Raw genomic sequence first — 21,299 nt, 5'->3', positions numbered from 1 at the left:
GTTGACTGCCTGCCTCGCCCTACAGAACTCGGTAAAGTATTATGCAAACGAGATGTGGCGAAACTTCCTAATACGCATCCAATACCCTGGATATCATTGTCCACCTCGGTCATTGGTTAGAAGAATGGTTTTAGAGGACGAGAAGGAGACAAAAGAGGGTACGGGGCTGCGAATTTTACAGGAAATGATTTACGGGGTATAGAGAGCACTCAGGGCCTTGTCGGATTTGTGTAACACATTTAAATCCCTTGTCAAACACTCATTAATTTGATGGGCAAACAGCCCCTAAAAAGGCACTGAAACATAACCGAAAATGTTTTAATGTTGCTGCCGCTTTGCTGCTGTTAGCTTTTACCTATCTGACCTCTTTATTATTTAGTGGTGATGTTAATTTTCGGGACAAATGCAGTCCATAGACAAGAGTGAATCAAAACAATAGTTTAAGGGAAAGATAATAAACTACCAAATGTCCAAAGACGTTGGCATTCAACACTTGCAATGAGAGCTCTGTTTGTGTTTATATCATGTCTGCTAGACATCTATTGAGACCAAAGGACTGTCTGGAGCTAAACTAAAGTTCAAAGTGGAACCAGTCTTCCCATTCTCCACCAATATTAATGTGGTAAACTGATAAACGGTGAAAGAGAGACAGACAACAAGAGGAGACTAGGTAGGGAGTTTCCGTTGCTCTTCCCTGGGATGCACATATGACTCCTTTTTTGGGGGGTTTTGTTAGTTAGACATGCTTACACGAGCGAGAATTCTTCCGCCGAATGTGTTCCTATCCTGCCGGAAAGACTACATCACAGCTCACAACTCCCAGGGGATCTGCGTTGCGACCCTCAGTCGACAACGTGGGCGCTCAAGTGGTACCTTGCGTCTGCTTTGCCAGTATCAACAGCTGCTCAGCTGTCACATATCTCCCATGGATTCAATGGAGCTCAGACACTGGTACAGCAGCTGACTTTGGAGGTACACTTGGATAGGGATGCACGCAGGCGCTTCATTACACATTAGCGCTTGTGGAGCACACACTGGCAAGAAAGATCTGGACAGTGACCTACATGCCTAATTCACTTCTAGTTCACGGAAAGATTTATCTCATGATATGGGTCAACCATATACTTTAGAGAGCACTAAGACATGGTTTCCTGTATGGTCAAAGAAAGCTTCATAGATTTAATGTTCACATGTAACGCCTTTGATGTCAATTTTTATTGAAAAAAAACAACAACTTTTATTTCAACCGGTGTTGGCAACATACCAATATGTTTTTTTTTTTTTGTATTTATAAATGAATGTCTTAACTTTGACCACCATATCTTTAATAAAAAATAAACATTATTGAAGGTGACTAACAACAACTATGGTAATGTGTGCCTTATTTAATCAAAATATATAAGGTCATATTTGTATACATCATGAAACAACGCTTGGAGAAATCATGAGAGAGAGAGAGAGAGAGAGAGAGACACAGAGAGAGAGAGAGAGAGAGAGAGAGAGAGAGAGAGACAGGGGCAACAGAACGACACAGACTCACAGTCTCCGTGAATGAACCGAACATTTCAAAAAGCTTTGACTTCTGTGAAAAAAAACATGATGGGTTTCTGTTCAACAGCTCATGCAAATCAACCGAAACAAACATGAGGAGTGGATCTCTTTTAGAATAAAAAAAGAATCTTCCAGATGCAGATATGATCAAGATCATTTCAAAATCCTGAAAAATGAATTCCAAATAAAAATCCGTTGAACTGAAAATATAATACAAATAGAAAATAAAACATCAAAAGACATCCACCCGAAAATAAATAAGGACAGCCGTGCATGAAGCATGGCAGATACTATTTGGAAACTGGACGCAGCGTTTAGTGGATGTTGGTTGTGTGTATGACGTAGCTGTGAAGTTCTTATTCACATAGATTCCTTGTTTCATGCTTCTCATACAATTCATATACATTCAGTTCTTAGACGTGTCCTCCATTAGTCCCAGTCAGAAGACCACGTCTTCTCCTTCTCTTTCATTCAGTCCTTATATCGTCAGTCCTTTCTTCTCCTCTCTTTGCCATTAGTTTCCTCACCCTCAGTGATGTGCCATAACGGTATACATCTATATATATTTCCCTTTTGTTGTTTGGTACATAAAGTGAAAACTTTCGGGTCGTCGTTTGGTTGAAGTCTCTTATTGGGTAAACAGGAAGGGGAGGAGCTTATGCAGGATCAGGAGAGTGATGAAGAGGAACGGGTCAGTGGTGGTAATGGCTCCAGAACCTGGCCAGACAAAGACAACCAGAGGGGGGTAGAAAGGTCAGTGGAAATGTCTCTGTGCTACAAATCAAACCTGAACACAGAAACTGAGGAGAGATATAGTGTTAAGACAGTACCAAGGATGCCTGGCTGTGGTGAATGGGAACAATGGGGCATCCTCCAGAGTTCAGGAAGCTCACAGTAGCTCATGATATCTGTTAACTCCCTGCCAGGAGTAGAATTCTGTATTACCTGGGCCATATTTCACACAATTATGGCTGACAAAATGGCAGTTGTGGAAAATCTCAAGTCTACTTTCGTTCACGCTGAGATAGAGGTGAGAGTTTCATCCACATTGCCAGGCTACCATTTGAGTCCATGAAATGGCAGCATCTACTTATGCTGATAGTTTTGTACAGGAAGGTAGGAGACATCCCGCGGTGAACCTGGCCATGAGGAAGAGTGGCCCTTGGATACAGCTCCTAATCCCTGTCTGACACATAACATTTCCTGTTTGGGCAGTAGAGCAACTGCTGGCTTAAAGCTGTTTCATTATGACACACGCACACTCTCTCATACGAGTACACATGCTCGTTTACGCACACACACACATGCATAAACGGACACACGCGATCACCGAGGAACAGACCCCAACAAACAAAAGGCAGGCCAGATTGATTTTTCAGATCACACACACAGAAACAAGCATAATGAGTCAATGTTTAACGAGGCTGGAGTTTCTGTGGCACCTCTAGTGTGAGACAGCCGTCTGTTTTTCCATTCTCACGTTTTCAACCAGGCCACGCCCCGCTACACATCCACACACCAATGCTTCCATCATCCCCCAGCCCAAAGACATGGTATAAAGACCACACGAACATCAACTCAAAGACATGAACTCTACTACACGCAAACAGGGCAATACAAGTGCTTAACAGTGCCTTACAAGACTCACCCGGAGCCAGGCCAGCTGTCTTAATCACAGACAGAACTGCAGTGTATTCAGGACAAAATGGAGTGAGTGAGAAAGCATTAGACCAAATGTCTTTCTCCATATTTCGCTGAACGTTGATGCGCTGATTGGCTCTAATCTTCGCATCAATTCCCCTTGTTTCTCCCCCATTCCACTTCTATTGTTTCAATCTCTCATGTCCTTCCATCCGCTCTCTGTTTATGTCTCTGGCACTGTACCTCTTTGTAAACTGTATCCCTTCTTTTGTGTCCCACCCCCATTTTATTCTTGCCACATTTCTCTTCCTTTGCCCTTTTAAAATCTCTCTCTATCCGCTCTGCACCCTCTCTGTCTTCCATGGCCATTGAGTAGATTGGCTGTAGAGTGATGGACAGCATCTGGACAGGGCAGCTTATCTGACCCTCCTCACCAAGGATCCAAATGACAGGTGTTTATTTAAGGCTATCTGGAGACAGCCGGCTCTGACTGCCCCTGTCCCCTCGTGACGCACCCCACCTCAGCCCCAACCAGACCCTTACAATCACCCCTTATGGCAGGTGCTGTCACAGACATCTTTAAAATGTCCAATCCAATCTAAATTTGTTGAAAAAAAATCATTTCCTGAGTAGAAATCGTGATAACATGTAACCCACCTTAGTATTAGAAAAGCGATTGGTGAGGACCAGAGGACTGCCTCAGATCACCTTTTGAAATGGGTTAGTCGCGCAATGATCCACATCTGTTCAAAGTTCATACCTGGTGTTAATAGATATTAATTTAGCCCTGGGAAAAGCCAGACTTTTCAGGTACCCTGCTTGGGAAACCAGAACTTCTTCTCACGCTCTGACGCCTGTAACATGTACATGAAATCTTTGGCACAAGACCCCCTCTATTCTATGTTCAAATCTACTCTATTCTATAGAATATTCTACAACTTCATCAGACTCAAGGAAAAGTCATTATTTTCTATCCACAACTACATTAAACCAATGGTTTCACCCTGTGTCATCTATGGTAATCTTTATCAGACAGTCTCCTACTCAGACAATTAAAATATGTGTTCATTGAAGACGGAATGCCGGTAATGCTGTGTAAAAATACAAAGGTCAAACAAAAGCCATGAAAATAACAAAATGAATAAACCCACATGAATCAGCTAAAACCTGAGAACTACTCCCTGGACCATTGTTGCCAGAATCACTCCACACGTTAACACAGCAGTCACCAAACGTGTAACACCAAGGCATTACTCAATCCACACTAATCCCCCTTACTGGAAGCACTACATAAGAGAAAATACGTTTACACTCATAAGAGAAAACACTGCTCCAACTCCAAATTCGCACAACACTCTGTAGGGATCTGTCTTGTTTATCTTTGAACCATGTTTTAGTACCAGCGGGTATCTCTCTGTAGGAATGACATCGCTTTGCCTTGAGGTTCAGATAATTCTCCCCTGAGTTTTGAATCAATCAAAGCATACACTTACTCTCAGAACACAGGGTCTGTAAGCTCATCTGTCTACTGTAGATAAATCAGTTAGCCAATATTTTACGTCCAATGGAAATGTAGGTTTGTGAGAGTAACCTCGACCTTTAAAAATACAAAGAATTCAATAGTCTATTTAACTGCAGACAATCTGCTATACAATTATATAACCCACCACATTCACATATTTGGAAACTAAAACCCGGGACATTGGGTTAAAAAGCCATCTGTGGTGTATGAAGTGGGGGTGTTGAAATTTGGCAAATGAATAGGCCCACCACATTATTTAGAGATCACATTGCAGCTCATTGGGGGCAAAGTGAAGCAGAAACAATACACCCCTCATACAGTGTACAACACTAGCTATGACTCTGCTACATGCCCTGTTCGCACAATAATTACTGTCATTAGTACACCAGCACTGTGAGGTGTACACTTGATTTCTCTCTCTCTCGCTCTCTTCCCCTCGCTCTCTCTTCCCCCCTCTCTCTCTCTCTCTCTCTCTCCTCTCTCTCTCTCTTCCCCTCTCTCTCTCTTCCTCTCTCTCTCTTCCTCTCTCTCTTCCTCTCTCTCTCTCCTCTCTCTCTCTTCCTCTCTCTCTCTTCCTCTCTCTCTCTCTCCTCTCTTCCTCTCTGCCTCTCTGTCCTCTGTCCTCTGTCTCTGTCTCTCTCTCTCTCTCTCTCTCTCTCTCGCTCTCTCACTCTCTTTGTCCCTCACACATTAGCAGGCATTGACAATTTACCTAAAGCAGAACCCCTTGGATGAGAGGTAGAATCTCATCGTTCTGTTAGAGATTAGTGTACCTGTAGAGTAGCAGCTATGCCCTGTGTAGACGTGTAACTAATGACCATTAGGATGACATCACTATTCTGGAAGGTTACGGTTGGCATCTGCTAGACGGCTGAATAGGGGGATGATTAGGAATCGCATATGGGGGAGGACAAACAGAACGACTGAAAACACCGATGTGGATAAAGAAACAAAAACGTTTTCAGAGCATGGAGTGTTCACTGGGGAGTGCAATACAACGTACTGCAGATAGATACAGTAAAAAGAAAGACTAAAGTCTATGTGGCAAAAAGAGACAGAGAAAAAAGAGGGAACTATTGACCGAGCTTGGCTAAGAAAGACACTACATCCACACAGGTGGTTGACTCTGTTCTATTCATTTAACTGGACCGAACATACAAAGAGGGATTTTGTATGATATTTTCTCTTGTTGGTGCCTAAGTTTGTCCTCATGGACACACGGGTCACAAGTGAACGTTCTCTTCTGTTAGGGGGAGGGTGAACACCAACAGGCTTCTTCACCACATGGAAACAAAAAGCCTTGGAAATTCAATAATACAAGCTCAGGGCGAGGCAAACAAGTCCTCCTCCACCACTTCACCCTGCAGTGTGCCATAGGTTTGTAACTCGGACTGCTTGCGGTGCCTACAATAAAGAGAACCGTTACAGAGATCGACCATTATGGATTGCCAGCTACCATTGTTCCCTATCGGTCATGTAGTGTCTTTCCTTACAGGTGAAAGTGACAACTCATTCAAGTGAGAACTCTCCACTTCTTTACCACTTTTCCCACTGTCTCATGGTCTTGGATGAGCTACAGGCCGCAACACACAGGCCCAATAATAATAAAGTAATGTAAAGTCCACATAACTGTCCAGCCATCATCTGTCACAGAGATGACAACACCAGCACAGTGCCTTCTTGCCAGGGAAACAATGGAAGTCAACAACGGAAGTCAATCAACACCACATTGGGAGAAGTGAAGTGCTTCCCACACAGTCTGACAGTTACCTAACATAATTGTCCTTGGAGCGGAGACTGACAACTGAAAAGCCACATCAGCCTGTTAATATTCCCACACACACGCGCACACGCACACGCACACACACACACACACACACACACACACACACACACACACACACACACACACACACACACACACACACACACACACACACACACACACACACACACACACACACACACACACACACACACAGAGAGAGAGAGAGGATGCGATAGACTGGGTGTTTAATGAGGGATTGAGACAGCTGTCCAGCCAGAGACAAATACTCTTGCCAAGGGATATCAAGGTAATCTAGAGTAGCAAGCAGACCATTGCATTTTGGGTAGGTGTATTCGAGTGAGCTCTTGCATCATCACTGTCTGGCTGTCCTCATGCTCTGTGCCATGTTCCTCACTCCCTACCAAACAACTTCACCTGCCAAGCCCTTTCTCCGAACTGCTGAGTACACACAGTCACAGTTTTTAATATTATTGCATAGTCAACTGCTCCTATTTCTCTCTCTTTCTCACCTCCGTTTCACTGTGAATAATACTAACAGCAACATTATCGAACTAACTCCCACAGTCACATCCACAATGTGGAATATTTCCACTAACCAAATGTTCCTTTTAATCAAGTAGTCCATAATCAATATAGATAGTCAATGAAATTCTAATTAGGATATTCCAGTGAATTAATTTGACGACTGATTAATTAATGATCGAAGTAATAGCGGTTCACATTGTAATTGGCTTTCAGATTGGCCTGCATACAGGTTGATTTCGTGAAACAAGCAAGCCAAATTACTGAGAAACGTAAAACAATATTTCAGATTAATTTAAAGCAAGGGACAACACTACTGTATAAATGCCACAAACAAAGAAATGCGCTGAGATTAAAATCTTTCGAATAATATTCTGTTTCTAATGTTGGAAAATGCTGGGATTAAAGCTTGTGATTCCATGGATGGTTGTATTCACAGTTGAAAGTTTCAACAAGGTTCCATTTCACTGTTGTGTGGTAGTTTTTCTGTTAGTGAATGGAGAACCAGGAGGAACATTCTCAGCTGTGCAGTCGCCACACATTCCACTGTGAACTCATGATAGACAACCACCATCCCCAAAGTGTTAGCCACTGATCCTCCATGGGACTATCAATCTGGTTCCCTGTGAAGCGCTGGAGAATGGTGCACTGCAAGTTGATCTGTTATCCCAGCAAGGCCACCAAACCCCCAGATGAAAAATGAAAATTTGAGAGGCAATTTGAGACACCTGACAGTGTGCTGAGGGGCTGGCTTATCTGCCACATGCCCGTGGCATTTCCCCTTTAATATTAATTGTTTCTGCCACTCAGCCAGATGACATTGCAGAAAAGTGACAGATGCACGCATTTCCGAGAGGCGGGCCAGATCACATTTTTCCCCCTCAACTGTTGTTATTGTGGTACGACAAGGGAGGGCCAGTCTTTCAAATATGCCAGGGTGCTTTTTAACCTTCACAATCTGTTGACAAATATGTTGAGGGGTTCACTTAAAGAAATAAAATCCAAGAAAAAATTCTGTCTCCCCACAGTTAATGTAAACGTGTCAGGGAAGCACTTTTACATGGATTGATTTACTGTATTTGATTTAGTCTGACAGAGATACATGACGGGAGACAGAGAAGCAAATACTGACCAGACAATTTGAAGGAATATATCAGCCTTGAGCTGCTATATATGAAAAATAATATGCATCAGATTCTCATAATTCAACAGGTGAGTTTGCCTTGCTTTGTCCTGGACAGTCATGTTAAGACAACAAGCCCAGAGGTCAGTCTGTAATACCTCTGATCCTCAGATGATGTTGTTTTCCCGATACTAAATCAGTATTTAAAACTGGAGCATGCAAGTATTACTGCTCAGTATGACGTATATACCAATGTTGGTCAGTCAATCCAATTGCCCTAACAATGGCTGCCTAACCTCGTTTTGTAATCTAAACAGAGCATTATTCTGCTCCCGAGTGGCATAGTGGTCGAAGTCACTGCATCTCAGTGCAAGAGGTGACACTACAGTCCCTGGTTTGAATCCAGGCTGAATCACATCCGGACGTGATTGGGAGTCCCATGGGGCGGCGCACAATTGGCACAGCTTCGTCCAGGTTTGACCGGGGTAGGCCATCTTTGTAAATAAGAATTTGTTCTTAACTGACTTGCCTTGTTAATTAAAGGTTAAATGAAATAAAAATAAATCAAAACCAAGTAAAAAGGCAGTAACTGCTCATTTGGTCGAAAAGGATTCAATGTCATTTTTGCTACATTATATACATGTGGACAAGAATCCTGCCTCTATTGTATTGTGTTTTGGAGAAAATGGGGGTCATGTTAAAAGAGAGAGAGAGGGGGGGGAGAGAGAGGGGGGGGGGAGAGAGAGAGAGAGGGGGAGAGAGAGGAGAGAGAGAGAGAGAGAGAGAGAGAGAGAGAGAGAGAGAGAGGAGAATCAGTGAACTGGCAACGGTATTGTTAGATTTTTCTCGCCAAATGGCTGCCTCTGTCTCGCTTCGCTGAGGACAGGGCTGGCCGAGCACACTGATCCACAATGCCAGTCCCTAGGAGAGGGTGTTTAACGTGCTCCAGGCTATTCTCACGTCCACGGTACATGTCCAGGATGGCAGCGTCAGTGTTCTGAACAGTCCAACATGAGGAGGACTAACAGCATGGTGCCATTCTATTAGCGTGGTGTTTTCAGCATTATTACCCCTTAGTTGGCAGTTAGCTTCATTCAGAAAGTAAGGGATTAGAATCACATAGAGAAGACCAAATGGATCCCTGGCCTCTGGATAAGAGAGTCTGCTAAATGACTAACACGTAGAAGTAAATGTAGCCTTCCAAATTACCAATTTGCACAACTCTGTTGATTACATTTTCAATGGAACTCAAGGCTCTGTAGATGGCATTGGCTTCAAGCATACATTTAGATGTACATGTTGTTGGATGATAGCACTGAATAAGAAGTCGGGACTAGTAGTGAAAGCGGAGGCGAAGCACTGCACTCAAGGACACAGGTAGAGTTGTGTAACTGTTTCCTCTGGAGTCCTCTCCTCCAGTTATGGCCCACCGGCTGTCCTCCTCTGCCCTGAGGACAAAGCCACAGCAAGGGGAGAACAGCCATCCCGACAAGCCACAGCACACGTCGAGCAGACACAACACTGAGTACGATAGACACAATAGGGAAGGAACAGAGAATGAAACTTCCCACAATGTCTCCTCCAAGGGCCTCTAAAGTCTTTCGGAAAACTTCCCATCAGGAGTTCCTTTCACTCTAATCACCACACAGAAGTATAGAACCCTTGATGAGAGAGACAACCCCCGTGTAAAGAGGCCAGAACCCTGGCAACAGCCTATCATTAGAGGAGGGCCTTGCTCTACGTTACCCCCTTAGTCACCCTGCAAACCACCAACGCACTGACAGCAATAGCCAGGAAAGAGGAGGCGAAGTGTGGAGGCATGCTTCCAGCCAGAGGTATGAACATGGTCTCCCTGGCTGCTTTCACATCACGTCTGTACACACACGCAGACACAATCAAAACATACATCAGCACACAGTCACATGCTAACGCACATAAACAGACAAGTGTCATCCAACATACTGATAAGTGTGCATCCACCTTCCCTACCCACAGCTAGATGTCACAGCTACATGTCTCCCACGCTGCACCACCACTGCGTCAGCAGCTGTAAGTCTGATATGGCCGAGCGGCGAATTAAACTCCCCTGCGGAGTCTGTGAAATGTAATTATTCAGGAGTATGCTTCATCGATCAATAGCGAGTCTGGCGTGTGAGATAGCCCCCTGCTCGCTCTCTCCAAGGCCTGCTTTAAGGCGCTCTCACCTTAGAGTGTAGAGATCATGAGGGAAACATATCCATTGGATTTCTCACATTGTGTTGATTATGAAGTGGGATTGAAATTCATTTAATAGTATTTTTTTGGGGGTAATTGATGTCAAAGTGAAATAAAAATTCCATATATATTTTTGTTAAATGAAGGAAAAGTAAAGCACTAAATATACGTTGATTAGATAAGTATTCACCCCTGAGTCAATGCATGTTAGAATCACCTTTGGCAGCGATTACAGCTGTGTGTCTTTCTGGGTAAGACCCTAAGAGCTTTCCACATCTGGATTGTGTGATATTTTCAAAATATTCCTTTCAAAATTCTTCAAGCTCTGTCAAGGAGTTTAGGATCATGGCTGGACAGCAATTTTCAAGTCTTGCCATAGATTTCAAGCAGATTTAAGTCAAAACAGTAGCTTATCCACTCAGGAACATTCACTGTCTTCTTGGTAAGCAACACCAGTGTATATTTGTGTTGCAGGTTATTGTCCTGCTGAAACGTGAATTTCTCTCCCAGTGTGCGGTGTAAACTTTGTCCTTGTACTTTATTTGTAGGAGTTAGTTGTTAGGTTATTGGTTAAAGGTGCAACACAATATTGATTATTGAATTATCATGATCTAGTTCAGTCTTATCAATCACTTAAACTAATGTAATAATCTCTTACCTAGCTTGATGACTGTGGGCATATTTGTTTACTTTTTGTTGTTTTAAATAGAGACGGCTAGAAGGGCCATGGGTCATGGGTCATGACCCCCTGCCAAGTCATGTCCGCCTCTGCAAATAGCACTGCTGAGTTGTTTAAAAAGTTATAGTCAATCGATCAATAATATAGTACTACTCTTAGATTATTTTTTTTACATTTACAATATGGAGATCTATGAGAGTAGAAAGGTTCAGAACTTTTGTGAAACATCACAACACAGTTGAAAAATATATGGCAAACAATTACATTGATGGAAGCAAAGATCTATCTGCAATATTAAAGCTGATCTACCCCCTAAAATATATATATACTGCTCAAAAAAATAAAGGGAACACTTAAACAACACATCCTAGATCTAAATGAAAGAAATAATCTTATTAAATACTTTTTTCTTTACATAGCTGAATGTGCTGACAACAAAATCACACAAAAATAATCAATGGAAATCCAATTTATCAACCCATGGAGGTCTGGATTTGGAGTCACACTCAAAATTAAAGTGGAAAACCACACTACAGGCTGATCCAACTTTGATGTAATGTCCTTAAAACAAGTCAAAATGAGGCTCAGTAGTGTGTGTGGCCTCCACATGCCTGTATGACCTCCCTACAACGCCTGGGCATGCTCCTGATGAGGTGGCGGATGGTCTCCTGAGGGATCTCCTCCCAGACCTGGACTAAAGCATCCGCCAACTCCTGGACAGTCAGTTTGGCTGTGCAGCCAGCTCTAGGAAGAGTCTTGGTGGTTACAAACTTCTTTCTATTAAGAATGATGGAGGCAGGCCTCCCGGGTGGTGCATTGGTCTAAGGCACTGCATCGCAGTGCTAGCTGTGCCACCAGAGATTCTGGGTTCGAGCCCAGGCTCTGTCGCAGCCGGCCGCAACCGGGAGGTCCATGGAGCGACGCACAATTGGCCCAGCGTCGTCCAGGTTAGGGAGGGTTTGGCCGGCAGGGATATCCTTGTCTCATCGCACACTAGTGACTCCTGTGGCAGGCCGGGCGCAGTGCATGCTGACCAGGTCGCCAGGTGTACGGTGTTTCCTCCGACACATTGGTGCGGCTGGCTTCTGGGTTGGATGTGCAATGTGTCAAGAAGCTGTGCGGCTAGGTTGGGTTGTGTTTCGGAGGATGCATGGCTCTCGACCTTCACCTCTCCCGAGTCTGTATGGGAGTTGCAGCAATGAGACAAGACTGTAACTACTACCAATTGGGTACCACGAAATTGGGGAGCAAAAAAGGGGTAAAAAAAATAAAATAAAGAATGATGGAGGCCACTGTGTTCTTGGGGATCTTCAATGCTGCATTAGTTTTTTTGTACCCTTCCCCACATTCCTGTCTCGGAGCTCTACGGACAATTCCTTCGACCTCATGAGTTGGTTTTTGCTCTGACAAGCACTGTCAACTGTGGGACCTTATAGACAGGTGTGTGCCTTTCCAAATCATGTCCAATCAATTGAATTTACCATAGATGGACTCCAATGTTGTAGAAACATTTCAAGGATAATCAATGGAAACAGGATGGACCTGAGCTCAATTTCGAGTCTCATAGCAAAGGGTCTGAATACTAATGTAAATAAGGTATTTCTGTTTTTTATATTTAATAAACTAGCAAACATTACTAAAAACCTGTTTTCACTTTGTCATTATGGGGTATTGTTTGCAGAATGATGGGGATTTATTTTTCTGTTATTCATTTTATAATAAGTCTGTAACGTAACAACATGTGGAAACAGTCAAGGGGTCTGAAGCCACCGTATATACTGCATTACCAAAAGTATGTGGACATCTGCTCTTTGAACATCTCATTCCAAAATGGGCATTAATATGGAGTTGGTCCACCCTTTGCTGTTCTAACAGCCTCCACTCTTCTGGGAAGGCTTTCCACTAGAAGTTGGATCATTGCTGTGGGGACTTGCTTCCGTTTAGCCACAAGAGCATTAGTGAGGTTGGGCACTGATGTTGGGTGATTAGGCCTGGCTCGCAGTCGGCCTTCCAATTCATCCCAAAGGTGTTCGATTGGGTTGAGGTCAGGGCTCTGTGCAGGCCAGTCAATTTTTTCCACACCGATCTCGACAAGCCATTTCTGTATGGACCTCATTTTGTGCACAGGGGTATTATCATGCTGAAACAGGAAAGGACCTTCCCCAAACTGTTGCCACAAAGTTGGAAGCACAGACTCGTCTAGAATGTCATTGTATGCTGTAGTGTTAAGGTTTCCCTTCACGGGCCTCCCGAGTAGCGGAGAGGTCTAAGGCAATGCATCCCAGTGCTAGAAGCGTCACTACAGATCCAGGTTCGATCCTGGGCTTTGTCGCAGCCGGCCACCACCGGAGACCCATGAGGCGGCGCACAATTGGCCCAGCGTCATCCGGGTTAGGGGAGGGTTTGGCCGGATGGGATGTCCTTGTCCCATCGCACTCTAGGGACTCCTTGTGTCGTCCGGGCGCATGTATGATGACTTCAGGCAACAGCTGTACAGTGTTTCCTCCAACACATTGGTGTGGCTGGCTTCTGGGTTAAGGGGGCAGTGTGTTAAGAAGCAATGCGGCTTGGCTGGGTTGTGTTTCAGAGGATGCACGGCTCTCGACTTTCGCCTCTCCTGAGTCCGTACAGGAGTTGCAGCAATGATACAAGACTGTAACTGCTACCAATTGGATATCACAAAATTGGGGAGAAAAAAGTGTAAAAAGCTCCAAACATTTCCCTTCACTGGAACTAAGGGGCCTAGCCCGAATCATGAAAAACAGCCCCAGACAATTATTCCTCCTCTACCAAACTTTACAGGTGGCACTATGTATTCAGGCAGGTAGCGTTCTCCTGGCATCCGTCAAATCCAGATTTGTCTGTCGGACTGAAGGACGGTGAAGCGTGAATCATCACTCAAGAGAACACGTTTCCACTATTGCAGAGTCCAATGGCGGTGAGATTTACAAACTCCAGCCAACTATTAGCATTGCACATGGTGATCTTAGGCTTGTGTGCGGCTGCTCGGCCATGGAAAACCATTTCATTAACCTCCCCTGGCGAACAGTTATTGTGTTGACGTTGCTTCCAGAGGCAGTTTGGAACTCGGTAGTTAGTGAGTGTTGCAACTGAGGACAGATGATTTTTACGCGCTACACGCTTCAGCACTTGGTGGTCCTATTCCATGAGCTTCTGTGGCCTACCACTTCACAGCTGAGCCGTTGTTGCTCCTAGACATTTCGCCTTCACAATAACAGCACTTAAATTTGACAGGGGAAGCTCTAGCAGTGCAGAAATTTGATGAACTGACTCGTTGGAAAGGTGGCATCCTATGACGGTGCCACGTTGAAAGTCACTAAGCTCTTCAGTAAGGCCATACTTGTGTATATATAGTGTGTATATACATTTGAAGTCGGAAGTTTACATTCACTTAGGTTGGAGTCATTAAAACTTGTTTTTCAACCACTCCACAAATTTCTTAACAAACTATAGTTTTGGCAAGTCGATTAGGACGTCTACTTTGTGCATGACACAAGTAATGTTTCGAACAATTGTCTACAGACAGATTATTTCACTTTTAATTCACTGTATCACAATTCCAGTGGGTCAGAACTGTGCATACACTAAGTTGACTGTGCCTTTAAACAGCTTGGGAAATTCCAGAAAATTATGTCATGGCTTTAGAAGCTTCTGATAGGCTAATTTACATCATTTGTGTCATTTGAAGGTGTACCTGTGGATGTATTTCAAGTCATACCTTCAAACTCAGTGCCTCTTTGCTTGACATCATGGGAAAATCAAAAGAAATCAGCCAAGACCTCTGAAAAAAATTGTAGACCTACACAAGTCTGGTGCATCCTTGGGAGCAATTTCCAAACGCCTGAAGGTACCACGTTCATCTGTACAAACAATAGTACGTAAGTATAAACACCATGGGACCACGCAGCCACCATACCGCTCAGGAAGGAGACGCGTTCTGTCTCCTAGAGATGAACGTACTTTGGTGCGAAAAGTGCAAATCAATCCCAGAACAACAGCAAAGGACCATGTGAAGATGTTGGAGGAAACAGGTTCAAAAGTATCTATATCCACAGTAAAACGAGTCCTACATCGACATAACCTGAATGGCCGCTCAGCAAGGAAGAAGTCACTGCTCCAGAACCGCCATAAAAAAGCCAGACTACGGTTTGCAACTGCACATGGGGACAAAGAGCGTACTTTTTGGACAAATGTTCTCTGGTCTGATGAAACAAAAATAGAACTGTTTGGCCATAATGACCATCGTTATGTTTGGAGGAAAAAGGGGGAGGCTTGCAAGCCCGAAGAACACGATCCCAACCGTGAAGCACAGGGGTGGCAGCATCATGTTGTGGGGATGCTTTGCTGCAGGAGGGACTGGTGCACTTCACAAAATAGATGGCATAATGAGGCAGGAAAATGATGTGGAAATATTGAAGCAACATCTCAAGACATCAGTCAGGAAGTTAAAGCTTGGTCCCAAATGGGTCTTCCAAATGGACAATGACCCCAAGCATACTTCCAAAGTTGTGGCAAAATGGCTTAAGGACAACAAAGTCAAGGTATTGGAGTGGCCATCACAAAGCCCTGACCTCAATCCTATAGAAAATTTGTGGGCAGAACTGAAAAATCTTGTGCGAGCAACGAGGCCTACAAACCTAACTCAGTTACACCAGCTCTGTCAAGAGGAATGGGCCAAAATTCACCAAACCTATTGTGGGAAGCTTGTGGAAGGCTACCCAAAATGTTTGACCCAAGTTAAACAATTTAAAGGCAATGCCAATCAAATACTAATTGAGTGTATGTAAACGTCTGACCCACTGGGAATGTGATGAAAGAAATACAAGCTGAAATAAAGCATTCTCTCTACTATTATTCTGACATTTCACATTCTTAAAATAAAGTGGTGATCCTAACTGACCGAAGAGAGGGAATTTTTCCTTGGATTAAATGTCAGGAATTGTGAAGAACTGAGTTTAAATGTATTTGCCTAAGGTGTATGTAAACTTCCGACTTCAACTGTATACAGTACTAGTCAAAAGTTTGGACACACCTACTCATTGTGTGCAAAGCTGTCATCAAGGCAAAGACTGGCTACTTTAAAGAATCTAAAATCTCAAATGTATTTTGATTTGTTTAACATGTATATATACAAAAGTATGTGGATACCCCTTCAAATTAGCGGATTCACTATTTCAGCCACACTCGTTTCTGACAGCCGTGCAATCTCCATATATATTATTATTCTAGTCACTCTGTCATTTAGGACATTATTGTCGAGTAACTACAATGTTGCGGATCGATCTTCAGTTTCCTCCCTTCACAGCCAGTGAACTCTGTAGCTGTTTTGAAATCACTATTGGCCTCATGGTGACATCCCTGAGGAGTTTCCATATTGTCCGACAGCTCAGTTAAGAGGGACCTCTGTGTCTTTGTTGCGTCTGGGTGGTTTAATACATCATCCAGAGCATCATTATGAACTTGACCATGCTTAAAGAGATATTCAATGTCTAATTTGTTAATGTTACCCATCTACCAATCACTGCCCTTCTTCATCAGGCTTTTGCAAAGCTCACTGGTTTTTGTAGTTGAATCTGTGCTTGAAATTCAACATTTGACTGGGGGCCTTATATATGTTGTATAGGGGACAGAGGAAGGGTCAGCCATTGAAAAATCATGTCAACCTTTATTATTTCATACAGAGTGAGTCCATGTAACTTAATATGTGATTTTCTAAGCTACATTTTACTCCTGAACTAATTTAGGCTTGCCTAAACAAAAAGGGTGAATACTTGTGCAACAACTATATTTTAGTTATTTAATTTGTAGGCCTATTCATTTGTTAACATTCTCTTCACTTTGACATAATGGAGAATTTTGTGTAGATCAATGACAATGACATTTCAATCCCACTACGCCACGTAAGAAAATGTGAAAAAATCCAAGGGGATGAATATTTCTGATACCTACTGCAGATACATACACACCTTCCCTCACTCTCCATAGTCTGAATATAACCTCTGGCAAAATCAAATGTCTCAACTGGTGGCAAGATAGGTAGATATGTCCCAGCATGGATAAATGCATTTTATTTATTAAGGTATTATGAAAGAAAGAATACCTCCCCGTAAGAAACACTGCCCTGTGAAGCAATATAATTACATGTAACAGGTTGTGTTCTCTACACAAGCATCATCAAATATATAATTCGTCAATAACATTATATTATTCAATGACAATAAAAATGTCGGTGTAATTTATTATTCACTCAAAAAGGGTAAATCACCGATCTGAATGACATGCTCCTGATGGTCTGACAGGAGATGGAGGAGTAACACAAACTCTCCGTCTTCAATCCTTGTATCACTAGGTGTCACTGTTGCACTTTAACTTACCAGCTCCGTGCTGCTGTCGGAGGATGGCCGCATTGCCGGGCCTTGGCGAAGCTGAGGACTTTGCTGCAGAGGCGGTGGTCATCGTGCTGGCGGGGAGGGGGCCATTTCCCGCCGGAGGAGGCATACGAGGCTTTCCCTGACCTGGCTCAGAGGTAGCCCGCCCCCCGGCCACCGCGTCCTTGCTGTTCCTCAGTGGCCATCTATTCTGAATGTGGGACACGGCCTCCTCGGCCACCATGCCATCACGCGGAATCACCTGGAGGGTGGCTTGAACCTTGTATTCCTGAGTCTCGTCGGAGTACAAGTCGGAAACTCGGCACTCGTACACCCCCTCGTCCTCCTTTCGCACCTTGGAGAGACTAAGCCTGTGAGATATGGCGCTGCCCTGTACCCTCACAGTCTACAAAGAGAAACAGAGAAAGGGAGAGATTGCTACATGCACAATAAAACCTGTTGGTTTCGACAATAAATATGTCTATATCAAAGTAGACTATGCCGGCCACTCATTAGACTACTGCCACATATGCAGCACGCGATGGGGGCTTATGGGTTTGATAGCTTAAATCCTAAAGGCCTATAATCCCAAAAAATCTTAAACGTGTGGACGCAGTCTCAATAGAGAAATAACTTGCCTCTCGGCAGGAAAATGCAATAACGTCGCAGTTTAGTGGTGGGTTTAAACATGGCAGATTTAATGCTGCCTGTTGTGTGGCAAGTCTCTGGATACATTTCAAAACAAGATTAGGCTATATTTATATTATAAAGGCGACATGATAATGGTGAGCCAGCCAGGTTTGAGCCAACTGTACAAAATGGAGTCGTAAGTCTAGAAAAAACGATGCTTGGAAAAATGCCCACTTGCAACAGAGGCGTGGACAGTTACCACCATAGGTTGTGCTAAAATATTGTCCAGTGACCTCCATAGCGCCCCTTGTCCATATGATGTGACTAGCCCTTTGATCTTGAACAACGTTTCTAAACATTTTATTACTCAAATGCATTACGGGACTTAACTGTGCAGCCACATACAACATTTGAAGAAATCAGATAGATATCTACACTATGACAAAGTTTGAGCGTGAATGCTTCAGCTGGACATGAGGAAACACAAACACTTACGCTTATTTTTGTGGCATCCTTTTGAGTGACCTGAAATCAGAAATTTGTCGAAGTGTTATGGTCAGCCAGAGACACAAGACTGCATAATACTCTCGTTAATAGCAATTACACTTTAGGATATGAGCTTCACCACAATTGGAATTCCATGTGCAATTTTGAATAGCTTTCGACATTGTACAATTGTTTCTACAACTGCGCGCATTGACATCAGCACCATGGACAGCAACAGTTGCGTTGTTCCCAAACCTGCCCGAAACAGCGTGCATTGACATCTGCACCATGGACAGCAACAGCTGCAATAACTCTCGAGCTGTTATAAATGATCGGTTGTGTTTTCCAGTGCATGCTTAATGTGCTTAAATAACAGAGCAGAAACTACAGATGGGGTTGTTCTGTGTCCCTGAGTCGATTGAAACAGAGGCACAGATTGCGTAATCATGTCACAGTTATCCAACAGCATTATGGAATATTCCAACGTGGGCATCTCCGCTGCATGCATGAGAACTCTCCCTGAACTCATTTGAAAATCAAACAAGTGCCATTTGTATCATTAGGTGTGACGTCCCCCCTCCCGCCCACCCCAATATACACACCCCCTTCTTTAATATAAATGGCCACACAGTGTTTACAATCTCCAGTATATCCGTTCACATGCTTTTAGTTGGCAAACATGTTGTAATGAAGTCCATCAAATAAATAGCGACATATGTCGTACGTCGTACATATGGCGATGCCATCATGAAAGGCCAGATTGCACACAGCCGTAGCCGTAAGTGTCAATCCCTTTTGGTGCAACTTCGAACATTTAAACAGAGCCCCTCTCAGTAGCTGCCCAGGAGCAGCCCAACCTGCCCTCCCTGTCATGGGGACAGCATTACCTTGGCTCTGTTCGCCGGAGCGCTTATTTGCAGTTCGTGTGCAAGTTCTTTAGGTGTTGTCTCCTTTAGGTACCACCACTGGATCTCAAGCGAGAAGGGCGATGATCCGATGGCCCGAAAGGCGCACGGCATCTCCACGTCTTCTCCCTCACCGACACTCACATCTTTGGGCACTTCAGTAAATGTAGCTAACATTGAGAAAAGACAACGTATAGAATAGATTACTATGTTGAAAGAACACATCTACAAAGATCTGAGATTACGTAGCCTCATGACAGACAACTGACATGCGCTATAGTGAGATCCGTATCCACATTGTCTTTATTTCGCAATACAATCTTATTCAGGTTGCCATTCAATCTAACATATCAGTTTATAATAGTTTAAGACTAAAAAGAAAATAGACAATGAAGCAATGACGCAAAGGTAGTCTACACAACTTGGCGTATTGGCTTTATGTGACCTGTGTACTATGTACTGTGAATTGAAATGACCATGGCGTTTGATAGAACCTGTAACAGAATAAATACAAGTATTTGGTCACCATGAGAATACTAATTATTGTTGCTTTACGTGTTTTGAGAGATCGTGTTCATCTAGCATTAGGCTTAGCATAACTGAGGAAATGTGGACATTATGCAAAACTGCTGAAGCACAGTCTTAACACGTGTTCGTCTAATACTTGAATCCTATCCATTTATTCTCTCACCCATGTATCATTTAATCGACAACGTAATTCGTTTTTTCTTATAACGACCAAGTCACTGCAGCATAATAATGCGCTCGACTTCAAATAATGACCCGGTCCGGTCCATATCACAACAGCTTGAAATCAAAAATCTAACGACAGGGGCTGTTCGATTGACAGCATTTGTGTTCACCATCAAAAGCACGGCATGCCACGACTAACAAAGTTGACTTACCATTTACACAGAATAACAAGGGTGCATTAAGAATTAAATAATAAAGGACGCCGTTGAGTCCCCGTTTTTCCATCTCATAGATATCCTAGGGTAGTTAGATTAGAGAGCGCGTAAAGACGGTCATTTGACCATAAATGTATCTTTATAACATCAACATTTCAATTTCCATGATGGGCAAGCGTTGGTCTCTGATCTGTTGGGTAATTCGTTAGCTTTTCCAAAGATTTAGGATATTTCACAAGATCCAAATAACGTACTCCAATATGTTTTCCTGCCAGCCAGGCGAAAAACGTACAATCCAAAGGTGCGAACCAGAATACCCTCTCTTGATAAGTGAGAATGTTCTGCAGCTGCTCTATATTCTGTTATTATCCCTTTATAACTGTGATTCCTTATTTCCTGACGTGCTTCAGGTCGAAACCAAACTTCTTCTCGGCTGAAAGAAACCTGCTCATTCTGCTTTCCACACGAAGGGAAGGTTTCCCGGGCACTTCTCCAAGACCCATTACATAACCATCCTTGTGTCCGCTCCCATAAAGAGGACCTGCCGAGGACGAGATTCCCGTGTTTTGTACTAAGACCTGGAGGATCAGTAGATAGTTCCCAGTTCCGCGAGCGGATCCGTCTGCTTTGTGTGCGAGTGCATATCAGTGAGGAGGCGCTTTAGCATTTCCAAACCCACTAACTTAGTGTGGCATGCGCGCGACGTCACCGATAGCCTGACGCGCGTTGAAACCTAATCAACCCTTCCCTCAAATCAACGCGCGGCACAACCTATGAGGACAATTCTCACAACCTGACGTCCAAACGAAATGCCAGCCCTTAAAACATATAGAATCAAGATGATTCATGCTGTTTTCTCTCCAAAATCAACAAGCCACTCTAAAATTAGCAGGAGCCGAGATTTGTATTTATTTAATGTGAAAAATAGGCCTACAGAAAA

At 43.4% G+C, this 21,299-nt stretch overlaps 1 protein-coding gene across 1 annotated transcript; it reads right to left on the bottom strand.

Annotated features, from left to right (window-relative positions):
- Window positions 1-1,196: 1,196 nt before the first annotated feature.
- LOC106562009 (V-set and transmembrane domain-containing protein 2B) lies at window positions 1,197-21,046 on the bottom strand. Its single transcript, XM_014126522.3, has 5 exons — window positions 20,357-21,046; window positions 19,434-19,621; window positions 18,556-18,585; window positions 17,437-17,836; window positions 1,197-2,268 (listed from the first exon to the last, which is right to left on the bottom strand). Exons 1-5 carry the CDS (start codon window positions 20,427-20,429, stop codon window positions 2,180-2,182), a joined length of 780 nt encoding a protein of 259 aa, XP_013981997.1. The 5' UTR covers window positions 20,430-21,046; the 3' UTR covers window positions 1,197-2,179.
- Window positions 21,047-21,299: the final 253 nt, after the last annotated feature.

The sequence above is a fragment of the Salmo salar genome, chromosome 11 (genome assembly GCF_965601325.2).
Source record: "Salmo salar chromosome 11, fSalSal1, whole genome shotgun sequence".
In the NCBI taxonomy this organism is placed as follows: Eukaryota; Metazoa; Chordata; class Actinopteri; order Salmoniformes; family Salmonidae; genus Salmo; species Salmo salar.
The sequence above is the reverse complement of the archived record's forward strand: the minus strand, read 5'-3'. Positions and strand labels throughout refer to the sequence as shown.

What these genes read in the sequence shown, in the direction of transcription:
- LOC106562009 (XM_014126522.3), bottom strand. Translation starts at nt 20,429, where the DNA reads ATGGAAAAACGGGGACTCAACGGCGTCCTTTATTATTTAATTCTTAAT. An exon ending in CTTGTTATTCTGTGTAAATG is followed by an intron (nt 19,622 to 20,356) that starts GTAAGTCAACTT and finishes TCTCAATGTTAG; the next exon opens with CTACATTTACTGAAGTGCCC. An exon ending in CTCCGGCGAACAGAGCCAAG is followed by an intron (nt 18,586 to 19,433) that starts GTAATGCTGTCC and finishes TTCTGATTTCAG; the next exon opens with GTCACTCAAAAGGATGCCAC.